At 55.4% G+C, this 22261-nt stretch overlaps 1 protein-coding gene and 4 non-coding genes across 6 annotated transcripts in view; 3 read left to right on the top strand and 2 right to left on the bottom strand.

Moving 5' to 3' along the window:
* Positions 1-340: 340 nt before the first annotated feature.
* On the bottom strand, positions 341-412 carry TRNAG-UCC. Its single transcript has one exon. It is a non-coding gene; the product is annotated as a tRNA-Gly (tRNA).
* Positions 413-2921: 2509 nt separating this feature from the next.
* On the top strand, positions 2922-2993 carry TRNAC-GCA. Its single transcript has one exon. It is a non-coding gene; the product is annotated as a tRNA-Cys (tRNA).
* A 4859-nt stretch (positions 2994-7852) lies between these two features.
* On the bottom strand, positions 7853-7924 carry TRNAC-GCA. Its single transcript has one exon. It is a non-coding gene; the product is annotated as a tRNA-Cys (tRNA).
* A 2678-nt stretch (positions 7925-10602) lies between these two features.
* On the top strand, positions 10603-10674 carry TRNAG-UCC. The gene has a single exon. It is a non-coding gene; the product is annotated as a tRNA-Gly (tRNA).
* Positions 10675-12919: 2245 nt separating this feature from the next.
* Positions 12920-22261, top strand: part of LOC123356642 (zinc finger protein 850-like) — a 56981-nt gene continuing 47639 nt past the window's right edge. The window contains exons 1-3 of one of the 2 annotated variants that reach the window (XM_045000015.1): positions 12920-12973; positions 16324-16406; positions 17129-17255. In XM_045000015.1, the coding sequence (XP_044855950.1) occupies positions 16383-16406; positions 17129-17255 (151 nt within the window). In that variant the 5' untranslated portion in view covers positions 12920-12973; positions 16324-16382. Of the gene's footprint in view, positions 12974-16037; positions 16407-17128; positions 17256-22261 lie in introns of those variants that run through there. The other variant, XM_045000020.1, reaches the window with a different exon arrangement.

Raw genomic sequence — 22261 nt, 5'->3', positions numbered from 1 at the left:
TCGATTTGTTCCAAAACCTCCTCCAACGACACCTCAATCTGGGACAGTTCCTCAGATCGGTCACCTAAACACAATGGCTCCGGTTTGGGAATCTCCATCACGGCCTCAGCCGTGAACACCGATGCAAAGAATTCATTTAATTTCTCCACAATGGCCCTATCGTCCTTGAGTGCCCCTTTAGCACCTCCGTCGTCCATCGTCCCCACTGCTTGTCCCTCACATGGGAGTAACTGCTACCAGGAGCAAATTCCCACAGGCAGCAGTTTCTCAGAGAACAGTGTGATTATAACACAGGGTGAGTGAAATGAGACCAATTTCAAACAGGGACAAAACACATCTCTGCATTGGCCGGGAATCGAACCCGGGTCAACTGCTTGGAAGGCAGCTATGCTCACCACTATACCACCAATGCACTTGAAAAGAGTGTGTCACGTAGGTGTGAACTGTGCGAGCAAAGCAGTGACACAGCCACAGCGTTAAGAGTGAGCAGGGTGGGTTTCAGGGGAGGCAGCATGGCAGCTCTGGGCAGAGCCAGGCTCCCACCGTGAATGAACAATGGCGAAAGGGGAGCTCTAGCCCGGCAGGACTTGGCCACAGCTCCACTCCTCCCCTAACAGATGGGAAATTAAGAGAAATCCAGCTTACTTAAGAAGGAAGGCGGCTGCTCCTTTCCAAAGAAAATGGTTCTCTTCCTGCTCGGTACAGAGGGGTTTCAGGTTGCGGCTGCCACTCAACTGAAGGAGGGAGATGATTCCTTTGACAAGGACGGACGCCTCATTCTAGGGCTGTTTGCTACATGCAGGCAGCCCCTGCTCCTGCCTCTTTCCTGGGGAAATCAAGTTTCTGTACCAACTACCAAAACTTGTTACAGAAAGGTGGGAAAAGGACATGGCCACACGATGGCACCAGGACATAAGGAATGAAACACAACACGAGTCATCTATGCGCTGTCACTCTTGAAAAGTGATTGATCTCCCCTCGCATGTGGTTGAAGCGATGTTCAGTTTCACCCTGGGCAAACTACAAGGCTGAAGCAATTTCATGGATTGTGACACAAGGACTGAAGGGTTATTTAGGGTTATAAGAAATTGTAAAAAACAAAACAAAAAAACCCAGTTCATCTAAACTGGAGCTGCCTGTTATGAAAGGCCAGTTTCTCTGGTTCAGTTCTGAATACTCTTCTAGAATTGCCTCTGGGGTCCCCTCATGCCAAGGCAGGAGTGAAAGCAGAAACCCCAGCTCTGCCCTTAGCTCCACGCTGATTTTTCACAGTGGGTAGAATTGACATTTTGGGGCCTGTTCTCTGAGCACCAGAACTACCATCCTCCTCCCAGCCTGACCCAGGCTGTTTCCCTGCCCCAGCCTCTGCCTTGCTGGGGGCACTACATGCTTTAGGTACATAAGGAACCAGCTGAAGCAATCTGGGACCCACTAGTGGTTATCTTCGAGAACTCCTGGCAGAGCACAGGTAAGGTCCCAAAGGACTGGAGAATGGGAAACATTGTTCCCTTTTGTAAAGAGTGATACCAAAAGGACATTGGGAATTAAACACCCGTCAAGCCAATGGCAGTCCTGGGAAGATGCTTTTCCCCCTTTAGCTGAAGGTTCTCCCCACACACACTCACTCTCCCCAGATCTACATGACAGTGTTATGACAAGGCAACCTTTGTGCGTGTGTCTACACTCCCTGTCCAGTGTGGGGTGAGTGCACCCCCTCCTTCGAGCAGCCCTCTGTCTCTAGGCACTGAGAGCTAAGGGCTAGAGTCAATAGGGTTGCCCTGATCCGCAGAACAGTAGGGCCCTGTGGACTAAGTCAACGGGGTCACCCTTCTCTGTAGACAGCTGGCTCTGCAGCCTCCTTTAGAAAACCCCAGTGATAGAGGACTAGTGCAATGGGGGGGAGGGATAGCTCAGTGGTTTGAGCCTTGGCCTCCTAAAACCCAGGATTGTGAGTTTAATCACTTAGGGGGGTCTGGGGTAAAAATCTGCCAGGGATGGTACTTGGTCCTGTTGTGAAGGCAGGGGACTGGACTGGACTCAACTCAGTTTTGATTCTATGATAGGAGCTTCCATGGACTAGACAGTCAGTTCCATTGTCCTACTGTTCTTACACTTAGCAAGGACTTTCCTGACATTGAATCTAAATCGGCTATGCTGTCAGTTGAACCCACTGCCTCTTGTCCTGCCCTCTGTGACAAGAGAGAACAGCTTTTCCCCATCTTTTTTATGGCAGCCTTTCAAGTATTTGGAGACCGCTATCATGTTCCCACCTTCATCACCCCTTTTCCAAACTAAACATACCCAGTTCCTTCAGCCTTTGCTCAGAAAACTCAGCTCGGCATTGGCTGTGAATTAAGCCCAGGCCTGCTGGATGGGAGACAAGAATTCTCCCACTGAACCACAATTGTGCAAAATATGAAAAAGGGACCCATGCGTTATGGGCCCTGCTCACTGCCAGGACCCCACTCTGCTGCAGGGCACAGGGGTGTGGCTGACTCTTGCGGGAGCTCTGTGTTTCTAAATCAGAGCCCGGGAGCTCTGTGTTTCTGGTCAGAATGCCATTATCTGGGAGTTCCTTAATTAATGTTCCATTATCTGGGAGTTCCTTAATTAATGTTCCGGGGAGTAATGGGTTCTAGTTACATGCACCCCGTGTCTTTAAGGGTTTGGAGAAATGCTGGAGAGGTTAAATTGCACAGCGCTGGGGAGCAGGGCGTGGTCCCAGGTAAGTAGTAGTTGTGCTCTGGTGAGACGGAGCAGGGGAGGGGATTGTACAAGGTGTGGTGTTTACATGCAGGTGTAATGTTTAATACAACCCCATTATTAAACCACCCATGGCTGGGAACATAAGAGGAGCTCTTTGATAGAGGGTGGGTCCTTCATGTCCTCAAGATCACTGGCTCCAACATTACATTATGAGAGGGAGTATAGCTCAGTGGTAGAGCATTTGACTGCAGATCAAGAGGTCCCTGGTTCAAATCCAGGTGCTCCCTGAGGAATTAATTTTTTTTAATGTAAATATTTTCATATCCATCTCCAGTATGTTCAGCAGTTCCACTAAATGGGGGTGCGAGGGAGGCTTGTATAATGTCTAAAAACCTAGCAAATCTGTCCATCAGCTGAAATCAGAGCCAATCCTCTGAGGGTGACACACTGTACCCCAAGTAACACCCTGAACCCCCATATTCACCACTGTTCTATGGTGAGGATATGTTTCATACAAAGTATGCCTTGTGAGGTATCATTTGAAAACTCATAATCTACTGAAGATCATTTCCCTGTTAAACTGCATGTACCAACATTGTCTGTGAAGCTATGAGAGTTTACAGTATATTTGTTACTGAAGTATGTTGTAATTCTGACGCCTCAGTATCAACAAAGGCCTGACCACAGGGGTCGGAAAACTATCAGCTACTGAAGTAACCAGTCACCCTCAGGGGAACTGTAAGCAACGGATTTGCATGTCATCCCTGAAGACGTCTCAAACGTCATGTGCCCAGAAGGTGTGAACAGGGGCAGCAGGTTTGTAGAAATTTTGGTGGTGCCCAGAACCGCCCCCCCAACTCCACCCCGCCCCCCGCCTAAGGCTCAGGGAGGGAGGAGGAGGTCTGGAGTGCAGGCCCTGGGCTGGGGCAGGGGATTGGGGTGCAGGATGGGTGAGAGGTTGGGCTCTGGGAGGGAGTTTGGGGGCAGGAGGGGGTGTGTGGGAAAGGGGTGGGGGTGCAGGGTCTGAGAGGGGGTGGGGAGGTGCGGCGCTTACCTGCGGCTCCTAGGCAGGGTGGGCCGGGGGTCTCCACGCGCTGCTACCCCCGGCACTGGCCCCGCAGCTTCCCATTGGCCGCAGGGGCACTTGGGGCAGGACACAGACCCACCCCGCTCCGGGGCCGCAAGCCACGTGGAGCGAGCAGACGGGAAGCCGCCCAGCTCCGCTGTGCTGCCGGTGGTGGGTGAGGGCCCCGGGCTGTTTTAAATAGCCCGGGGGGTGCATGGAGCAGGGGTGCCCAGTGGGGCTGAAAGAGAGACCCGGCCTCAGACAGTGCTGGAGCCGGGCACGTGGTGCCTGGGCAGTACCAGGAATAGAACTCGCCACCCATGGGTGTGAACAAGACTTTTACAATTCACCTCAGTCGCTTCGAATCGCCCGTACCCACCCAGTGGTGGGCGGGGGGGAAGGTATAAAATAAGAGACAGTTACCTCTACATTACCTCTCCTCCCCCACCTCGATCATGGCAACAAGATCACTTGAAAGACAACAGGAGCATCACTGAACTGGTTAGGGGGGGCGGTGGTCCTAGCCGGAAGGCTTTTCAGTTCGCATGAACTGCTGAAAGTTTTTGGGTGCGAGACCCTTTTTGCTTTCAAATCTTCTTTATCTCGGTAAAGTTTAGGACTCAGACTGCGGTTTTCTTTTTTATTATTTTTTTCTTTTGTAACCAGGTCTGACTTTTAGGCCTTTATCACTTAGATTTGAAGGGAGTAAATCTTTCCCCAGTTAATAAACTTGTTTGTATTGTTCTAGCTAAACCAGGGTGCTTTGGTTGAAGCGTGTGGGGCATCGCGACTCAGATTAACAGAGGCGGGGGCAGGATTATTTCCTTTGATGAAATGACGGACTATTAATGACCTTGCTTTGCTCAGTAGTCTGCTGGCCAGAGCAAGACGCACATTTCCGGGGTGCAAGGCTGGGACTAAGAATTTGGGGGCATCGCCCTTTCTATAAGTCACGGGTGGCTGGGAAAGCATTCACGTAACTCAGCTGGGAGTGACTTTGCATGCTGGTGGCTGTGCCTGGAGGGGTTTGTTCTTCACCAGCAAAGCAGTGGGCTGGAGCCCAAAAATCACACAGTCCTTAGGAGAAGATCAAGGGGTGGGGGGATCCTAGCTGTTTCTACACAAGTGTTCAACGAGGTGAGAAAGTGACATTAGAGAAGTAAGACTGTGCAATTAACTATCCAATACTACACTAACCCTGCAATTAGTTAGATGCAGACACACCCAGCTCTGTGGTTGGTAAAGTTACAGAGACTCTGCTGCTGATCATGAAATGGAAGCACGTTATCTTTAAATAGCTGCCCTTTCAGTGCCTCTGAAAGTTACAAAAAAACACAATGATCTGGGTTAAAGGAAGGTCGCTATCTATTAGAGCCCCAATTGATATTGTGTGCACAAAGAAAGGTTTGAATGTGTAACAGTTTGGTAAAGCTTGGCTATTTTATTTTTCTAACAGGCTCCTGCCCACCTCCAGCAGAGTTTTCAGTCACAGGCTATGGCAACTTACTTTCCAAGTGTAACACAAACTAGCCCATTCCTCCCTATATGCAATCTCCAGGGGTGAAAGTAATTTATAGGATTTATCGGTACTGCAGGAGTCCTGAGGGGAGGCGTGGCCTCATCCAGAAGAGGCGTGGCCTCTCAAGATTTAAAGGCCCTGAGGCACCGGCTGTGGCTGGGAGCCCCAGGGCCTTTAAATCAACCAGGGGCTCCCAGCTGCAGAGGTGGCTGGGAGCCCCTGGGGCTCAGGGGCAAATTAAAGGGCCCGGGACTCCGGCTGCCGCAGGCAACTCCGAGCTTTGCCGGGCTGGGGGCGGGATTTAAAGGGCCCGGAGCTCCCCACCACTGCAGGCAGCCCCGAGCCCTTTAAATCCCGGCCCCAGCCTGGCCACCGGAGCCACGGGCAGGATTTAAAGGGCTCTGGGCTGCCCGCAGCCACGGGCAGCCCAGAGCCTTTTAAATCCCCACCGCGGAAGCCGGTGCAGTCCAGCACGGTGTACTGGCTTTTGCCAGTATGCCGTACCGGACCGGACCGACTTACTTTCACCTCTGGCAATCTCTGACCAGAGTGTTGGAATGAGGCAGAGTACTGGGAAATTATCACAATAGGAAGGAATTAAAAAGTGGAATTAATCAAAGCTGAGATGCAGACACAGCTTATTGAACAGCTGGTGAAGTGACAGGGACACACTCCCGTTGGTGCTGGTTCTGATTTAACAGCAGAAGCCGATCAGAGAGAACGAACACATGTCGGGAGCTATGGGCAGCTGCTCTGTCAGCGCATCACTCACCTGGGAGGTGTGTCACAAAACACAGCCCTTCCCCTCTGGAAGAGACACACTCCCTGCGGTCACCACCTCCCTTTGCTCTCTGTGGGGCTGTTTGCCTGAGGGACCTGGCTCTCTATGGGAGGTCCACGGGGATTCTTAAAAGAGCCCTTTGTGGGCAGGAGTTATCCCATGGGAAATCTCTTCACTTCTTTCTCAGGGCCGCCTTCTTAGCCCCGGCTTTGGGGTTGGCTTTAGCCTGGATCTCTCCTGACTTGGTTTTAGGGGGGGATGTTGACCACCTTCTGGGCTTGGCAGCTTAGACCTGTTGGGAGCTTTTCTCTGCCGTTCTGGTCCCCGCTGCAGCCGCCACATTCTTAGGGCTATTCCTGGTCCTGGGCGTGGTGGCCTTTCTGGGGATCCTGGCAGCTCTGACCAGCTTCCTGGTGGCTATTTTCCTGCTCAGAGCCACTGGCTTCTTCTCATGCCTTGTCCTGGGGGCCCAGATGCTGCTGGGTGAGTGTGAAGGAGCAAAGGTGCTGGTGACATTAGCCTGCACCAAGGTGCCTTCGCTCGTCAGACTCCTGAGCCCCAACTGGGTGCGGTTCTTGTTCTTCTGCACATCACAGCCCGGGGTGACCAAGGATCTGCCAAATGTGCATCATATTAAACCTTTGTTTAACCCATGAACACATAAGCTAGAGACTTAGTGAGACATTCCCCAGGGTACAACCAGGACCAATGAACTGCTGTGTTCCTCTAACGCTCCAGCCCACTGCTTTGCTGGTGAACAACAAACCCCTCCAGGCACAGCCACCAGCATGCAAAGTCACTCCCAGCTGAGTTACGTGAATGCTTTCCCAGCCACTCGTGACTTATAGAAAGGGTGACGCCCCCAAATTCTTAGTCCCAGGCTTGCACCCCGGAAATGTGCGTCTTGCTCTGGCCAGCAGACTACTGACCAAAGGAAGTTCATTAATAGTCTGTCATTTCATCAAAGGAAATGATCCTGCCCCCACCTCTGTTAATCTAAGTTGCGATGCCCCACACACTTCAACCAAAGCACCCTGGTTTAGCTAGAACCATAAAAACAAGTTTATTAACTGGGGAAAGATTTACTTTCTTCAAATCTAAGTGATAAAGGCCTAAAAGTCAGAGCTGGCTACAAAAGAAATAAAAATATAAAACCGCGGTCTGATTCCTAAACTTTACTGAGATAAATAAGATTTGAAAAAAAAAAGGTTTCTCTCACCTAAAAACTTTCAGCAGTTCATGCGAACTGAAAAGCCTTCCAGCTAGGACCACCCTTTCCCCCAACCAGTTCAATGATGCTCCTATTGTCTTTCAAGTGATCTTGTTGCCATGAGTCGAGATGGGGGAGGAGAGGTAATGTAGCTGATAGCTTTCTAACCCCTGTGGCCAGTTCTTTGTTGACACTGAGGAGTCAGAATTACAACATACTTCAGTAACAAACATACTGTAAAATCTCATAGCTCCACGGACAATGTTGGGGCACACATTGTAACAGGGAAATGATCTCCAGTAGATTATGAGTTTTCAAATGATACCTTGCAAGGCATACTTTGTACACGACATATCCTCACCATATAACAGTGGTGAATATGGGGGTTCAGGCTGTTACTTGGGGTACAGTGTGTCACCCTTAGAGGATTGGCTCTGATTTCAGCTGATGGACAGGTTTGCTAGGTTTTTAGACATTATACAAGCCTCCCTCGCACCCCCATTTAGTGGAACTGCTGAACATACTGGAGATGGATATGAAAATATTTACATAAAAAAAAATTAATTCCTCAGGGAGCACCTGGATTTGAACCAGGGACCTCTTGATCTGCAGTCAAATGCTCTACCACTGAGCTATACTCCCTGTGGTATGGTCACTTTGATACCAGTGATCTTGAGGATATGAAGGACACACCCTAGTCCAAAGAGCTCCTCATGTTCCCAGCCATGGGTGGTTTAATAATGGGATTGTATTAAACATTACACCTGCATGTAAACACCACACCTTGCACAATCCCCTCCCCTGCTCCGTCTCACCAGAGCACAACTACTACTTACCTGGGACCACGCCCTGCTCCCCAGCGCTGTGCAATTTAACCTCTCCAGCATTTCTCCAAACCCTTAAAGGCACAGGGCGCATGTAACTAGAACCCATTACTCCCCGGAGCATTAATTAAGGAACTCCCAGATAATGGCATTCTGACCAGAAACACAGAGCTCCCGGGCTCTGATTTAGAAACACAGAGCTCCCGCAAGAGTCAGCCACACCCCTGTGCCCTGCAGCAGAGTGGGGTCCTGGCAGTGAGCAGGGCCCATAACGCATGGGTCCCTTTTTCATATTTTGCACAATTGTGGTTCAGTGGGAGAATTCTTGTCTCCCATCCAGCAGGCCTGGGCTTAATTCACAGCCAATGCCGAGCTGAGTTTTCTGAGCAAAGGCTGAAGGAACTGGGTATGTTTAGTTTGGAAAAGGGGTGATGAAGGTGGGAACATGATAGCGGTCTCCAAATACTTGAAAGGCTGCCATAAAAAAGATGGGGAAAGGCTGTTCTCTCTTGTCACAGAGGGCAGGACAACAGGCAGTGGGTTCAAATGACAGCATAGCCGATTTAGATTCAATGTCAGGAAAGCCCTTGCTAAGTGTAAGAACAGTAGGACAATGGAACTGACTGTCTAGTCCATGGAAGCTCCTATCATAGAATCAAAACTGAGTTGAGTCCAGTCCCTGGCCTTCACCACAAGACCAAGTACCATCCCTGGCAGAATTTTACCCCAGACCCCCCTAAGTGATTAAACTCACAATCCTGGGTTTTAGGAGGCCAAGGCTCAAACCACTGAGCTATCCCTCCCCCCCATTGCACTAGTCCTCTATCACTGGGGTTTTCTAAAGGAGGCTGCAGAGCCAGCTGTCTACAGAGAAGGGTGACCCCGTTGACTTAGTCCACAGGGCCCTACTGTTCTGCGGATCAGGGCAACCCTATTGACTCTAGCCCTTAGCTCTCAGTGCCTAGAGACAGAGGGCTGCTCGAAGGAGGGGGTGCACTCACCCCACACTGGACAGGGAGTGTAGACACACGCACAAAGGTTGCCTTGTCATAACACTGTCATGTAGATCTGGGGAGAGTGAGTGTGTGTGGGGAGAACCTTCAGCTAAAGGGGGAAAAGCATCTTCCCAGGACTGCCATTGGCTTGACGGGTGTTTAATTCCCAATGTCCTTTTGGTATCACTCTTTACAAAAGGGAACAATGTTTCCCATTCTCCAGTCCTTTGGGACCTTACCTGTGCTCTGCCAGGAGTTCTCGAAGATAACCACTAGTGGGTCCCAGATTGCTTCAGCTGGTTCCTTATGTACCTAAAGCATGTAGTGCCCCCAGCAAGGCAGAGGCTGGGGCTGGGAAACAGCCTGGGTCAGGCTGGGAGGAGGATGGTAGTTCTGGTGCTGAGAGAACAGGCCCCAAAATGTCAATTCTACCCACTGTGAAAAATCAGTGCGGAGCTAAGGGCAGATCTGGGGTTTCTGCTTTCACTCCTGCCTTGGCATGCAGGGACCCCAGAGGCAATTCTAGAAGAGTATTTGGAACTGAACCGGAGAAACTGGCCTTTCGTAAAAGGCAGCTCCAGTATAGATGAACTGGGTTTTTTTGTTTTGTTTTTTACAATTTCTTATAACCCTAAATAACCCTTCAATCCTAGAAGCAGCAAAGAATCCTGTGGCACCTTATAGACTAACAGACGTTTTGCAGCATGAGCTTTCGTAGTGGGTATTCACCCACGAAAGCTCATGCTGCAAAACGTCTGTTAGTCTATAAGGTGCCACAGGATTCTTTGCTGCTTCTACAGAACCAGACTAACACGGCGACCCCTCTGATACTTGACTCTGATACTTCAATCCTAGTGTCACAATCCATGAAACTGCTTCAGCCTTGTAGTTTACCCAGGGTGAAACTGAACATCACTTCAACCACATGTGAGAGGAGATCAATCACTTTTCAAGAGTGACAGCGCATAGATGACACGTGTTGTGTTTCATTCCTTATGTCCTGGTGCCATCGTGTGGCCATGTCCTTTTCCCACCTTTCTGTAACAAGTTTTGGTAGTTGGTACAGAAACTTGATTTCCCCAGGAAAGAGGCAGGAGCAGGGGCTGCCTGCATGTAGCAAACAGCCCTAGAATGAGGCGTCCGTCCTTGTCAAAGGAATCATCTCCCTCCTTCAGTTGAGTGGCAGCCGCAACCTGAAACCCCTCTGTACCGAGCAGGCAGGAAGAGAACCATTTTCTTTGGAAAGGAGCAGCCGCCTTCCTTCTTAAGTAAGCTGGATTTCTCTTAATTTCCCATCTGTCGGGGAGGAGTGGAGCTGTGGCCAAGTGCTGCCGGGCTAGAGCTCCCCTCTCCCCCATTGTTCATTCACGGTGGGAGCCTGGCTCTGCCCAGAGCTGGCATGCTGCCTCCCCTGAAACCCACCCTGCTCACTCTTAACGCTGTGGCTGTGTCACTGCTTTGCTCGCACAGTTCACACCTACGTGACACACTCTTTTCAAGTGCATTGGTGGTATAGTGGTGAGCATAGCTGCCTTCCAAGCAGTTGACCCGGGTTCGATTCCCGGCCAATGCAGGGATGTGTTTTGTCCCCCGTTGTTTGAAATTGGTCTCGTTTCAGTCACCCTGTGTTATAATCACACTGTTCTCTGAGAAACTGCTCCCTGTGGGAATTTGCTCCCATGTGAGGGACAAGCAGTGGGGCCACTGGACGACGGAGGTGCTAAAGGGGCACTCAAGGACGATAGGGCCATTGCAGAGAAATTAAATGAATTCTTTGCATCGGTGTTCACGGCTGAGGATGTGGGGGAGATTCCCAAACCTGAGCCATTGTGTTTAGGTGACCGATCTGAGGAACTGTCCCAGATTGAGGTGTCGTTGGAGGAGGTTTTGGAACAAATCGATCAATTAAACAGCAAGACGTCACCAGGAGCAGATGGTCTCGCCCAAGAGTTCTGAGCTCACTCAGATGGGAAATTGCAGCACCACTCACTGCCGTCTGTAACCGCTCAGTTCAATCAGCCGCGGGCCCAGACGACGGGAGGACAGCTCCTGTGACGCCAATGTTTACCGAGGGCTCCGGCGGTGACCCCGGCACTGAGAGGCCTGTGAGCCGGAGTTCAGGGCCGGGCAGACGGGCTGAGACGCTAACACAGACCCATGTTGTCAGACACAGGGGGGCACAGGACTGGCCGGGGCGGCGTCAGGGTGGTTGTAGCGGAGGGAAATCGCGCCTCGCCAGGCTACTAGGATTGCTGGGGGGGGGACGGGCAGGGGGGACCCGGGGGAGGGGGTGGAGTCAGGGTGGTTGTAGCGGAGGGAAATCGCGCATTGCCAGGCTACTAGGATTGCTGGGGGGGGGGCGGGGACGGGCAGCGGGGACCCGGCGGCGGGGGTGGAGTCAAGGTGGTTGTAGCGGCGGGAAATCGCGCCTCGCCAGGCTACTAGAATTGCTGGGGGGGGGAGACGGGCAGTAGATCAGAGGAGACCCGGGGGAGGGGCCAGAGTCAAGGTGGTTGTAGCGGAGGGAAATCGCACCTCGCCACGATACTAGGATTCTTGGGGGGGGGACGGGCAGGTGGGCGAGGGGGACCCGGGGGAGGGGGTGGAGTCAAGGTGGTTGTAGCGGCGGGAAATCGCGCCTCGCCAGGCTACTAGGATTGCTGGGGGCGGGGGACGGGCAGGGGGGCAGGGGGGACCCGGGGGGGGGGCGGAGTCAAGGTGGTTGTAGCGGAGGGAAATCGCGCCTCGCCAAGCTACCAGGATTGCTGGGGGCGGGGGACGGGCAGGGGGGACCCGGGGGAGGGGGTGGAGACAAGGTGGTTGTAGTGGAGGGAAATCGCGCCTCGCCAGGCTACTAGGATTGCTGGGGGGGGGGGACGGGCTGGGGGGCAGGGGGGTCCCGGGGGAGGGGGTGGAGACAAGGTGGTTGTAGCGGAGGGAAATCGCGCCTCGCCAGGCTACTAGGATTGCTGGGAGGGGGGGGACGGGCAGGGGGGACCCGGGGGGTGGTGGAGTGAGGGTGGTTGTAGCGGCGGGAAATCGCGCCTCGCCAGGCTACTAGGATTGCTGGGGGGGGACGGGCAGGGGGGCAGGGGGGACCCGGGGGAGGGGGTGGCGTCAAGGTGGTTGTAGCGGAGGGAAATCGCGCCTCGCCAGGCTACTAGGATTGCTGGGGGGGGACGGGCAGGGGGGACCCGGGGGGGGGCAGAGTCAGGGTGGTTGTAGCGGAGGGAAATCGCGCCTCGCCAGGCTACTAGGATTGCTGGGGGGGGGGACGGGCTGGGGGGCAGGGGGGTCCCGGGGGAGGGGGTGGAGTCAGGGTGGTTGTAGCGGAGGGAAATCGCGCCTCGCCAAGCTACTAGGATTGCTGGGGGGGGGCAGGGGGGACCCGGGGGGGGGTGGAGTCAGAGTCCCGGAAACCCTGTGACCAGGCCCCGCCCGGAGCCCCTGGGGGAACAGCCGCCCCCGCGCGTGCCCCCCCCCCCAGGCAGGGCGCAGCCCCAGGGCAGGGGGAGGGGCCCGGGGCTCCCCAGAGCGGCCCAGACTCCGCCCCCCCAGAGCCCAGCGCCAGCTTCTGCCCGGGGGCGGGGCCTAGGGGAAAGGGGCGGGGCCCCGTGGCGGGAGGGGGCTCAGCCCCGTTGCTAGGGCGACGGTGAGCACCTGACCCTCCCCTGCCGCCCGGCGCCAGGAGTCGCTGAGCGATGCGCATGCGCGGCGGACGCCCAGAGCCGGCGGGAGACTACATTTCCCAGCAGGCCCCGCGCGCGCCGCAGAGCGGCAGCTTCCGGGCACGCGCCGCTAGTGTTGAAGGGTCGATTCCCCGCCCCCAGCCCTGCGCGCGCGGGCGGAGCCGGGCCCGGGACCGACAGCGGGTGAGTGCGGGGGGGCGGGGACCCCCCCCTAGAGCCTGCCCCGCCCCCCCCCGGAACCGCGTGTGGCCGGGACCCGCCCCCCCCTCCCCCCCTCCGGGGCCCGTCAGATCCGTCACCGGCCCCGCGCCCCCTCCCCCCCCCCGGGGCCCGTCAGATCCGTTACCGGCCCCGCGCCCCATCCCCCCCCCGGGGCCCGTCAGATCCGTTACCGGCCCCCCCCCCCCCCCCCCGGGCCCCGCACATCCGTCCCCGGCCCCGGGCCCCCCCCCCCCCCCCCCGGGGCCCGTTAGATCCGTTACCGGCCCCGCGCCCTCTCCCCCCCCCCCGGGGCCCGTCAGATCCGTCACCGGCCCCGCGCCCCCTCCCCCCCCCCGGGGCCCGTCAGACCCGTCACCGGCCCCGCGCCCCCTCCCCCCCCCCGGGGCCCGTCAGACCCGTCACCGGCCCCTCGCCCCCCGGCCCCCCCCCGGGGCCCGTCAGATCCGTCACCGGCCCCGCGCCCCCTCCCCCCCCCCCGGGCCCGTCAGAGCCGTCACCGGCCCCGCGCCCACCCCCCCCCCCCCGGGGCCCGTCAGATCCGTCACCGGCCCCGCGCCCCTCCCCCCCCCCCCGGGGCCCGTCAGATCCGTTACCGGCCCCGCGCCCCCTCCGCCCCCCGGGGCCCGTCAGATCCGTCACCGGCCCCGCGCCCCCTCCCCCCCCCCCGGGGCCCGTCAGATCCGTTACCGGCCCCGCGCCCCCTCCGCCCCCCGGGGCCCGTCAGAGCCGTCACCGGCCCCGCGCCCCCTCCCCCCCCCCGGGGCCCGTCAGATCCGTTCCCGGCCCCGCGGCCCCCCCCCCCCCCGGGGCCCGTCAGATCCGTTACCGGCCCCGCGCCCCCTCCCCCCCCCCCGGGGCCCGTCAGATCCGTTACCGGCCCCGCCCCCTCCCCCCCCCTGGGGCCCGTCAGATCCGTTACCGGCCCCGCGCCCCCTCCCCCCCCCGGGGGCCCGTCAGATCCGTCCCCGGCCCCGCGCCCCCTCCCCCCCCCGGGGCCCGTCAGATCCGTTACCGGCCCCGCGCCCCCTCCCCCCCCCCGGGGCCCGTCAGATCCGTTACCGGCCCCGCGACCCCTCCCCCCCCACCGGGCACGTCAGAGCCGTTACCGGCCCCCCGCCCCCTCCCCCCCTGGGGCCCGTCAGATCCGTCAACGGCCCCGCGCCCCCACCCCCCCCCCCCGGGGCCCGTCAGATCCGTCACCGGCCCCGCGCCCCCGCCCCCCCCCCCCGGGGCCCGTCAGATCCGTTACCGGCCCCGCGCCCCCTCCCCCCCCCCGGGGCCCGTCAGATCCGTTACCGGCCCCGCGCCCCCTCCCCCCCCCCGGGGCCCGTCAGATCCGTTACCGGCCCCGCGCCCCCTCCCCCCCCCCGGGCCCGTCAGATCCGTTACCGGCCCCGCGCCCCCTCCCCCCCCCTGGGCCCGTCAGATCCGTCACCGGCCCCGCGCCCCCTCCCCCCCCCCCCCGGGGCCCGTCAGACCCGTCACCGGCCCCGCGCCCCCTCCCCCCCCCTGGGGCCCGTTAGATCCGTTACCGGCCCCGCGCCCTCTCCCCCCCCCCGGGGCCCGTCAGATCCGTTACCGGCCCCGCGCCCCCCGTTGTACCCCGCTGCCTCGACACGGGGCTGGGCCCTGACTGACTGTCCCTGTCCCCGGTGCGGGGTGGGGGGGTCCCTCTCCCCTCCCCGGCTGCTCTGGGCTTGGCTGGTCCCTGCTCCCGCAGGCCCCGCCCAGAGCAGCCGCCTCCCTCCCGCCCTCCTCCCGCCTGAGCCCCCCACGGGCTGGGCGCTGCTGGTGCCAGACGAGTGCCCAGAGCCCCGGACAGGCCGTCCCGTGAGGGGCCTTCCCCCCGGCGCACCCCGGCGCTGAGCTGGGTCCCTGGGGATCGTTATTGGCCAGCGACGGGACCTGGGGATTTGCTGGGTCTTTTGGCTCCTCCATTTTGTGTGTGTTTGTGTGTGTGTGACACAACGCACCCCTGTGTACACAGCCTGCACCTGATTGCAATAATCACTGTACAAATGATGCCTTGTGAGGGACCATTGGAAAACCCATCATTGGCTGGTCATTATTGTCCTGGTAAAGGATGTGTGTGGCAGGGCTGTATGTGAAGTTGTAAGATGTCCCTGGAGGATGATGTTAACACATGGTCCAAACCCTCCGGCCCTGCCCAAACGGTGGTTGGCAAATCGCCCTGAGTCCTTGCCCCAGCTGTGGGGAGCAGCGGTGGTGGGAAAGGGTGGATCCCCCATTACATGTTTTAAAGGATTTTGGCCTCCTCCCTCCTATGCCGCATTTCTGGTCTCATTGACTCCAGTGTCTGGACTGACACTGCAATAAGGACAAGGCGTGACTCTGGATTAACATGGGGGAGGTGGTGTCATTAGTTACTGTCACGGGGGCGCTGGCTGTAGCTGACGGCGGGGGGCTGCTCTCTCTCACTTTCCACTCGAGGTGTCGGATTTGAGTTTCTTGGGTCACACGCCGCTGCCTCCAGTGTGATCTGGGAACGCTGGGCTGAGCAGCTCCTCTCCCCAGCAGGGTCTGTGCCATGGAGAGACCTTCCTTAAAGCTCCTTCTGTGCCCAGCCAAGGGGAGAGACTTTCTGCAGTGGCTGGAACTAGCCCCCTACAGTCGCCCCCGGCTCTGCCAACACCAGCCACTGAGCCAGAGACCTCGGGGAAAGTGCTGGGCTTGGGCAGGGAAGTGACTCTGTACAAATGTCCCGGGAGCCTCGGATTTCGCAGCCCCTGGGAACGTGCTCCCTGGTTGTGAATGTCCCTGAGGGAGGGCTGGGAGCAGCCTGTGCAGCAGTGAAGCAGCTGCCCTCAGCTCCTGCCAGGATCTGCCCAGGGAGCAAACGGGGGGATTCAGGAGGGGAAGAGACATGGCCCCTGTGGGGTTTGCCCTTTGTGTGTCTGGAGGGTGGAGGTGCCAGGAAGGGAAATGGGGGGAAGACTTGCACTGTGTTGACCTCAGTACATTGACTATGGCTCAGCGTTGCTTGGGGAGGGGGCGTTACCATGTTGGCATAATGGCCAGTTTACATTGGCGGGAGAGAAATTTAAATGCAGAGACACGCGGAACTAAGTCAATGCAATGCAGCTTACGTTGACCTCGTGTAGACCAGGTCTTTACAATGTAGAGCAGGCCTGGGAGACTTTGATCCTTGTGGGAAGACCTATCGCTAATAAAATCACTGTGGCAGAGCCTAGATTGTCACTTGCCACGGAAAACAGGCTGGTGGGGCCTCTGTGTGAAATGGGCAAAAGCCTCTTCTGAAATCTCTCCAATTGCTCTTTTCGCCCCGACAGGCTGCAGAGTAACGTCCATATTTTGATCCGGATCGTCCCACCCTTCCAGAGGAAAGGCAATGGCTGCAGCAGAGTTAGCTGAGGTATGGGATTATCACGGAGCTGGTGGTGGGTTCTGACTGGAGGGAGATGGGCAGTAAATGTACAGGAGGTGGGAGAGGACAGGACATATCCAGGGTGGGGAAGGGGAGGGGACAAACCTGGGACAAACTTGCCAGAACCAGTTCGGGTGAGGCCCCACATTGAAGGAGCAGCCTCCTGGGGTTTGGGCGTGGAACTTTCCCCTCTTTGTGGAACAGGAAATAACCCCCTGGCCAGGGCTGCAAAAACTTCCCAGACTCCCAGTGCTGCAGCCCGAGCCAACTGACACACGTCATTATTTACCACTCTCCTAAACTCTCTCATCTGCAACCTGCTTTGCCTTATTAATGTTCTACAATTCCAGGCTTCTAACATTTTTTTCCTGTCGACTTCCTCTTTCTTCCAGGTGTTTGTTTATGTATAATTTTATGCGGGGGAGATAGTGGGATTCCCGCCAGGAGGCTGTCCCTGACCCTGCCAGGGACTCAATTTCCTGTATCAGCCTCTGGCTAGTAGATGTGTAATGAACATGAAGACCCCTCCCCCCATTGGGCAGCGTGAGGGTCCCTCTTTTTCTCCCCTCAGTCTGGTGCCTCCTGGCTGCTCAGGGTGGGAGTGGGACTGTGCTACCCCGTCTGTCCCCAAGCTTCCTTTTCCTGTTCCTGCTCTCCCATGAATCCTGGGGTTGTACTAAATTACTAAGAGGGGCCTCTTGCTCTTTCAGGGGCTGGTGACCTTCCAGGAGGTGGCTGTGTATTTCACCGAGTCAGAGTGGGCTCTGCTGGACCCCGCTCAGAGAGCCCTCTACAGAGACGTCATGCAGGAGAACTACGAGAATGTGACCTCGCTGGGTAAGGATTCCTGTCCCTTTGGTTTTTAGAAGCCGTGGGTTCTCTAAAGAACCTCTGTAGTAATAACTCTCTACCAGGGGTCGGCAATCTTTCAGAAGTGGTGTGCCGAGGCTTCATTTATTCACTCTAATTTAAGGTTTTGCATGCCAGTCATACATTAATGTTTCTATAAGTCTATAATATAGAACTAAACTATTGTTGTATGTAAAGTAAATAAGGTTTTAAAAATGTTTCAGAAGCTTCATTTAAAATTAAATTAAAATGCAGATCTTATCAGTTTAGTGTGATCCTTGCCCTTGCTTTTCCTTGCGGAGTTTTCCAATGGCTGGCACGGATTTGGATACTTTAAGCTGCACACAGGCTTCTGAGTGATCAGTTGTTAACCGGCTTCGATTGGGACAGAGGACAGATGTCATGTGTGAAAATACCTGTTCACGCAGTTATGTGGATCCAAACGCTGAAAGCATTGCAAACGCAATTTTTTTCAAACAGTTAAATTTCACTGGCAGGGACGTCCAGCAGATCAGACTAGAGGCCCCATGATCTCTCTTGGTAGCTTCAAGTGCTCTCCACAGATTTCCAAACTTTGATGCCCACAATTCTGAGCTTTTTAACTGAATGAGCTGCATTTTGAGATCTTCAACACCCATCCACTGAAATACAGACAAATCCAAGTTGCTTTCGTTGAACTTTTCAGGTTTAATTAGAAAAGAAAGCATTGGGCGAAATCGCTGGAAATCTTGAAATCTGTCAGAAAATTCTGATTCCAGTTCTTCCATGTATATTCTAATCTCAATGTCAAACGCAGTTGTGGTGTGATAGTGATGTAAGCAGCAACTCAGAACTTAAAAATATCTTACAGTGGCGCTGGGACTTTTTGTAAGGTGGGCGTGCTGAGCTGCGCCCCATCTTGCCCCTGTCTGCACCCGTCACTGCCCCAGGGTGGGGCCAGTGGGCCACAGCTGGGGGTGGCTGCAGAGCCCCGGGCTGGTGGTGGGGACCCCAGGCTGGCAGCAGAGCCCCCCGGACCAGTGGCCGGGACTTGGGCCAGCAGCAGGCTGAGATGGGCCGGTGGCCGGAACCTCAGCTGGCAGGCGGCCAGCAGCTGGAACCCCAGGCCAGCAGCGGAGCCCCTGGGACCAGTGGCCAGGGCCCGGGCAGTGTGAGTGCCACTGAAAATCAGCTCGTGTGCTGCCTTTGGCACGTGTGCCATAGGTTGCCTACTCCTGCTCTATACCTTTACTACTCATACATGTGTAGACTGGGTTCTGTGTCCTGTTCCCCTGCCCTTTGGCTTATGTCCCATCCCAGTATCATTTCTAGACGTACACAAATTTTAAATGACCAATGGCATAAAAATGGGTTTTTTAAACAATATATTTCATTTATCCTTACTGGATGCTTTAAAGTCCAGCCCCTAACCTGTACTGTCTCTCTGAGGGCCATGACCATTGCATGTGGGAATGTTGGTAATATTTCTGTGATTCCAGTACATCCCTCAGTTTCCCTCTGTGCTCAGTATTACTAGAATCTGGGTGTAAAGACCAGGACACACAAGGTGTTTTTGTTACATAGCTGTTACGGGTTCGCACAGAGAGTCTCTTGGAACTAAAAGCACGTCTACACTGCAACAGCTGACAGTGGCCAGCCGAGAATTGCTCCACAGACCCAGCTGTGTCTGAAGTGGGGGCTAGGCTGACCTAACTATGGCTACGTCTACACTAGAGAGTTTTGTCAATGCCGTATGTGTTGATTAAAGCAGGTTCTTCTTTGAGCGATGGTCCCTATTGAATTCCACTGAGGCTCATGCGCATGCGCCGTGCTCCCAGAGCCGGAGCTTTTTATAGTAGTAGTGTCTGTGGGGTCACGTGTGCGCCCTTGCGTTGCCTTGTGGTTTTGCCTGCGTCTCCAGTTCCCTCTCACTGCCACCCGGTCCAAGTGAGAGCTGCTGCTGTCCCCTCATCCCTGGTGATGCATTTTCTTTATTTAGTCAGGCTGTAACCCCCACAATTTAACACTCCCAGCCCCTCCCCGTCCTTGTGGGTATGCAGGAAGGAAAGAGGCCCAACTTCACCCCTCCCTGGGCTCAGGGCCAGTATTCCTTCCTAGTGAACGCAGGGTGCTACAGGTCTGTAGGGCCCTTTCCCAATGAAAGAGCCTTACGCAGTCATATCCTTAAACCCGTGCATGTCTCTATTAGCATCAAGTCAACAGAATACACACACCAAACATCTAATGCTCACCCCTCCCAGCAAAGACAGCTGGACGTCTCCCGGTGGCCAGTCTGGGTCTGCTCTCGTCTGGGGCTCCGTCTTCTGCGCAGTACGATCGTGCAGGGGTAAAAGTCCTGGTGCCTTTGGTCTTGAGCTGTATCTCGGAGTTAAGATCCAACGATCCCGTCTTCTGACCCCCATTACATAGTTAAAATGAGGATTTCTTTTATTTGTGCTTCAACCAATTATAGCTATGCAAAAACACTAGCCGTTCATCTTCCCAACACAGGGGTTCACACGCCTAAGACCGCCTACGCATTAGCTTTTGTATTTTTTTCAAAGTTAGTTAAAACTTCTCAAGGTCTACTTATCTTTGTGCTTTGTTAGTGGAATACACTGTCAGGGTAGAATTGTTTAACCAGCAGTAGACTGGGACTCTCTGTCTATTTAAAGTATCCGACAAAGTGGGTATTCACCCACGAAAGCTTATGCTCCCAAACATGTGTTAGTCTATAAGGTGCCACAGGATTCTTTGCTGATGTCTATTTAAAGTACACTTTCTAACTATGTAAAATTTCTTTAGCAATAGCAAAACTTCTTACTTTGTATTATCAGACAGAAACTGCAGAAACTCAAGGTTAATTTATCCATTCTCATGACTTTGTGAACATCTATCTCCAATTAGTAGGGCTGTAGCTGCAGCTAATACTTTTCTATCTGTCTGCCAAGGCCAAATTCCCCAGATTCCATAGTTTTATTTGCAACGTACGGTGGCTGAGCCTACAAGATGGCTGTGGGTTATGCTAAGCCCATACACAAGATGACTGTGAGTCATGTCAAGTCCAAGCCTCTCATTAGAAGGACTTTGTTGTTTTATGTAGTAGTTTCCTTGTTTCTGACATTTTCGCCGGATTAAGGACTGGCGATGCCATAATGGCGTTTTCCCGCCAAACAATCCCCAACTCCCTGCCTCGCCCCCAGCAGCCGTGTCTGGGTCCTCTCTATAGTCAGGATATTCCTGGTTTCTATAGTGATTTTTCTTGTTTCTGAAAGTTCTGCTATTCTCAGGATGCGGTTCCCCTCCAAACCCTCCTCGCCCCCAGCTCTCCCTCCTGTACTCAGGTTTGGATGCTGGATTATGACTAAGAGGACAGGATTCAAAGTCTGCACTTCCTGTCCTCATTTGTTCTCCCTCAACGACGAGCACCAGTGCTGTCTGTATTGCTTGTGGGAAGCCCACATCACATCCAGGTGCAGCATCCGTCTCTGCTTCCGTGCCCCCGCCCCCTCTCCCCCTCCCCCGTTTTAAGAAGCATCTCATGGCAATTGCCCCGGGCTGGGGTCGAAGCCTGGCCCAGGAACCCCCCCACACTACATCGGACTGAACAGTCCAAGCGTGCACCTCCCCCCGCGGAGCTTCCGTCCGGCTTTGCTAGCACCAGTGATACGGACCCCACGCTGGGGCCTACTCATGAGTCACAGAAACATGCACATAGGCATAGCAGTGAGTCTTCCTCCGGGTCGAAGAAAGATGCCATGCCGTCCATGAGTTCTGGCCAAGGAGAGGCACCCCGCTCCAAGAGCGCCAAGGAAAGCAGCATGACTTGCTGGAGCTGCCAGTTCCAGGTATGGACGCGCACACCCCGGCGTGGGCTAGGCTGACGTCCGGGGAATCACCAGTTCCGAGACATTTCCCCTTTCTGGCCCCAGTTCCGTCCATAGACCTGGTGCCGTGGACTCCAGGGAGACTCACAGCTGCTCCACCCTCCCACCCCGGGCCTCCTGAACTGTTCACTCACGGGGAGGATGAAGTTCCGGTGTCTCCTACTGAGAGGGCCTCATCCCCTGTATCCAACCGGGCAGCTCTTTGGCTGTGTTCCTGTGACACGCCCTGCTCCATCAGCACCATCATTGATGCCGGACTCTGGTTCCTCCTCTGAGTCTGAGGGCCCGGATGTTACGTATGGTCCGCCGCTTCCATTCTGAAGCTGTGACTCTCAGAAGGTCCCGATGGCACTATGGCAATACCCTCCCTTACCTCAGTCCAGGAGCTACTGGTACCTGACTCCCTTGGGCACTAGCGCTGCAACAGCAGGATCCAACCAGGCTGGCCATATGGGAACTCGTGGCCCCAATATTCTCCTTCAGAACAGTCCTGTTCAGCACGGGAATCCTCTCCTGTAGCACAGACCTGTCCTTCGCCGAGTAGGCGTTTGAAACCGGGATTGGATGATGCCCCAATCAGCCCGGCCCCAATGGTACTGACAGATCTGGAGGGATTTCTCTCATCATCCCAAGACGAGGCTGTGTCATCGACTCTCTCCTCTCCCCCAGACTGCTACTGTCAGTTTCAAGAGCTGCTATGTAGGACAGCTCACGCTCTCGAAATACAGTTGGAGGAGGTGCAGCACAGGCAGCACCACCTGCGGGACATTGTGCACATGTTGGTACCAATCAGGGTGGCCCTATCAAACGAGGACACTCTCCAACAGACACATACTGTGTGCCATCTCCTGCCCATGTGCACCCCCACCCCAAAAGGGGTAGAAAAGGGGCACAGTGTCCTCCCCCTGGCCACCCCAACGGTTCCAAGTTTCTATTCTCTCATCCTCTGCCCAATTCCCTGGTGATTCAGGCTGCTATAGAGTGAGCTAAATAGCACCCACGCTCCACCCCAGCTGACAAGGAAGGCAAGGGACTGGACCTTATGGGTTGAAAGGTTTTCTGCTTGGACGGCCTCCAGTTCTGGATCTCAAACTACCTGGCAGTGATGGCCAAATACGACTTCTTACA

This window comes from Mauremys mutica, chromosome 26, assembly GCF_020497125.1.
Source record: "Mauremys mutica isolate MM-2020 ecotype Southern chromosome 26, ASM2049712v1, whole genome shotgun sequence".
NCBI classification, from domain to species: Eukaryota; Metazoa; Chordata; order Testudines; family Geoemydidae; genus Mauremys; species Mauremys mutica.
This window is presented reverse-complemented; position numbering and strand designations above follow the sequence as displayed.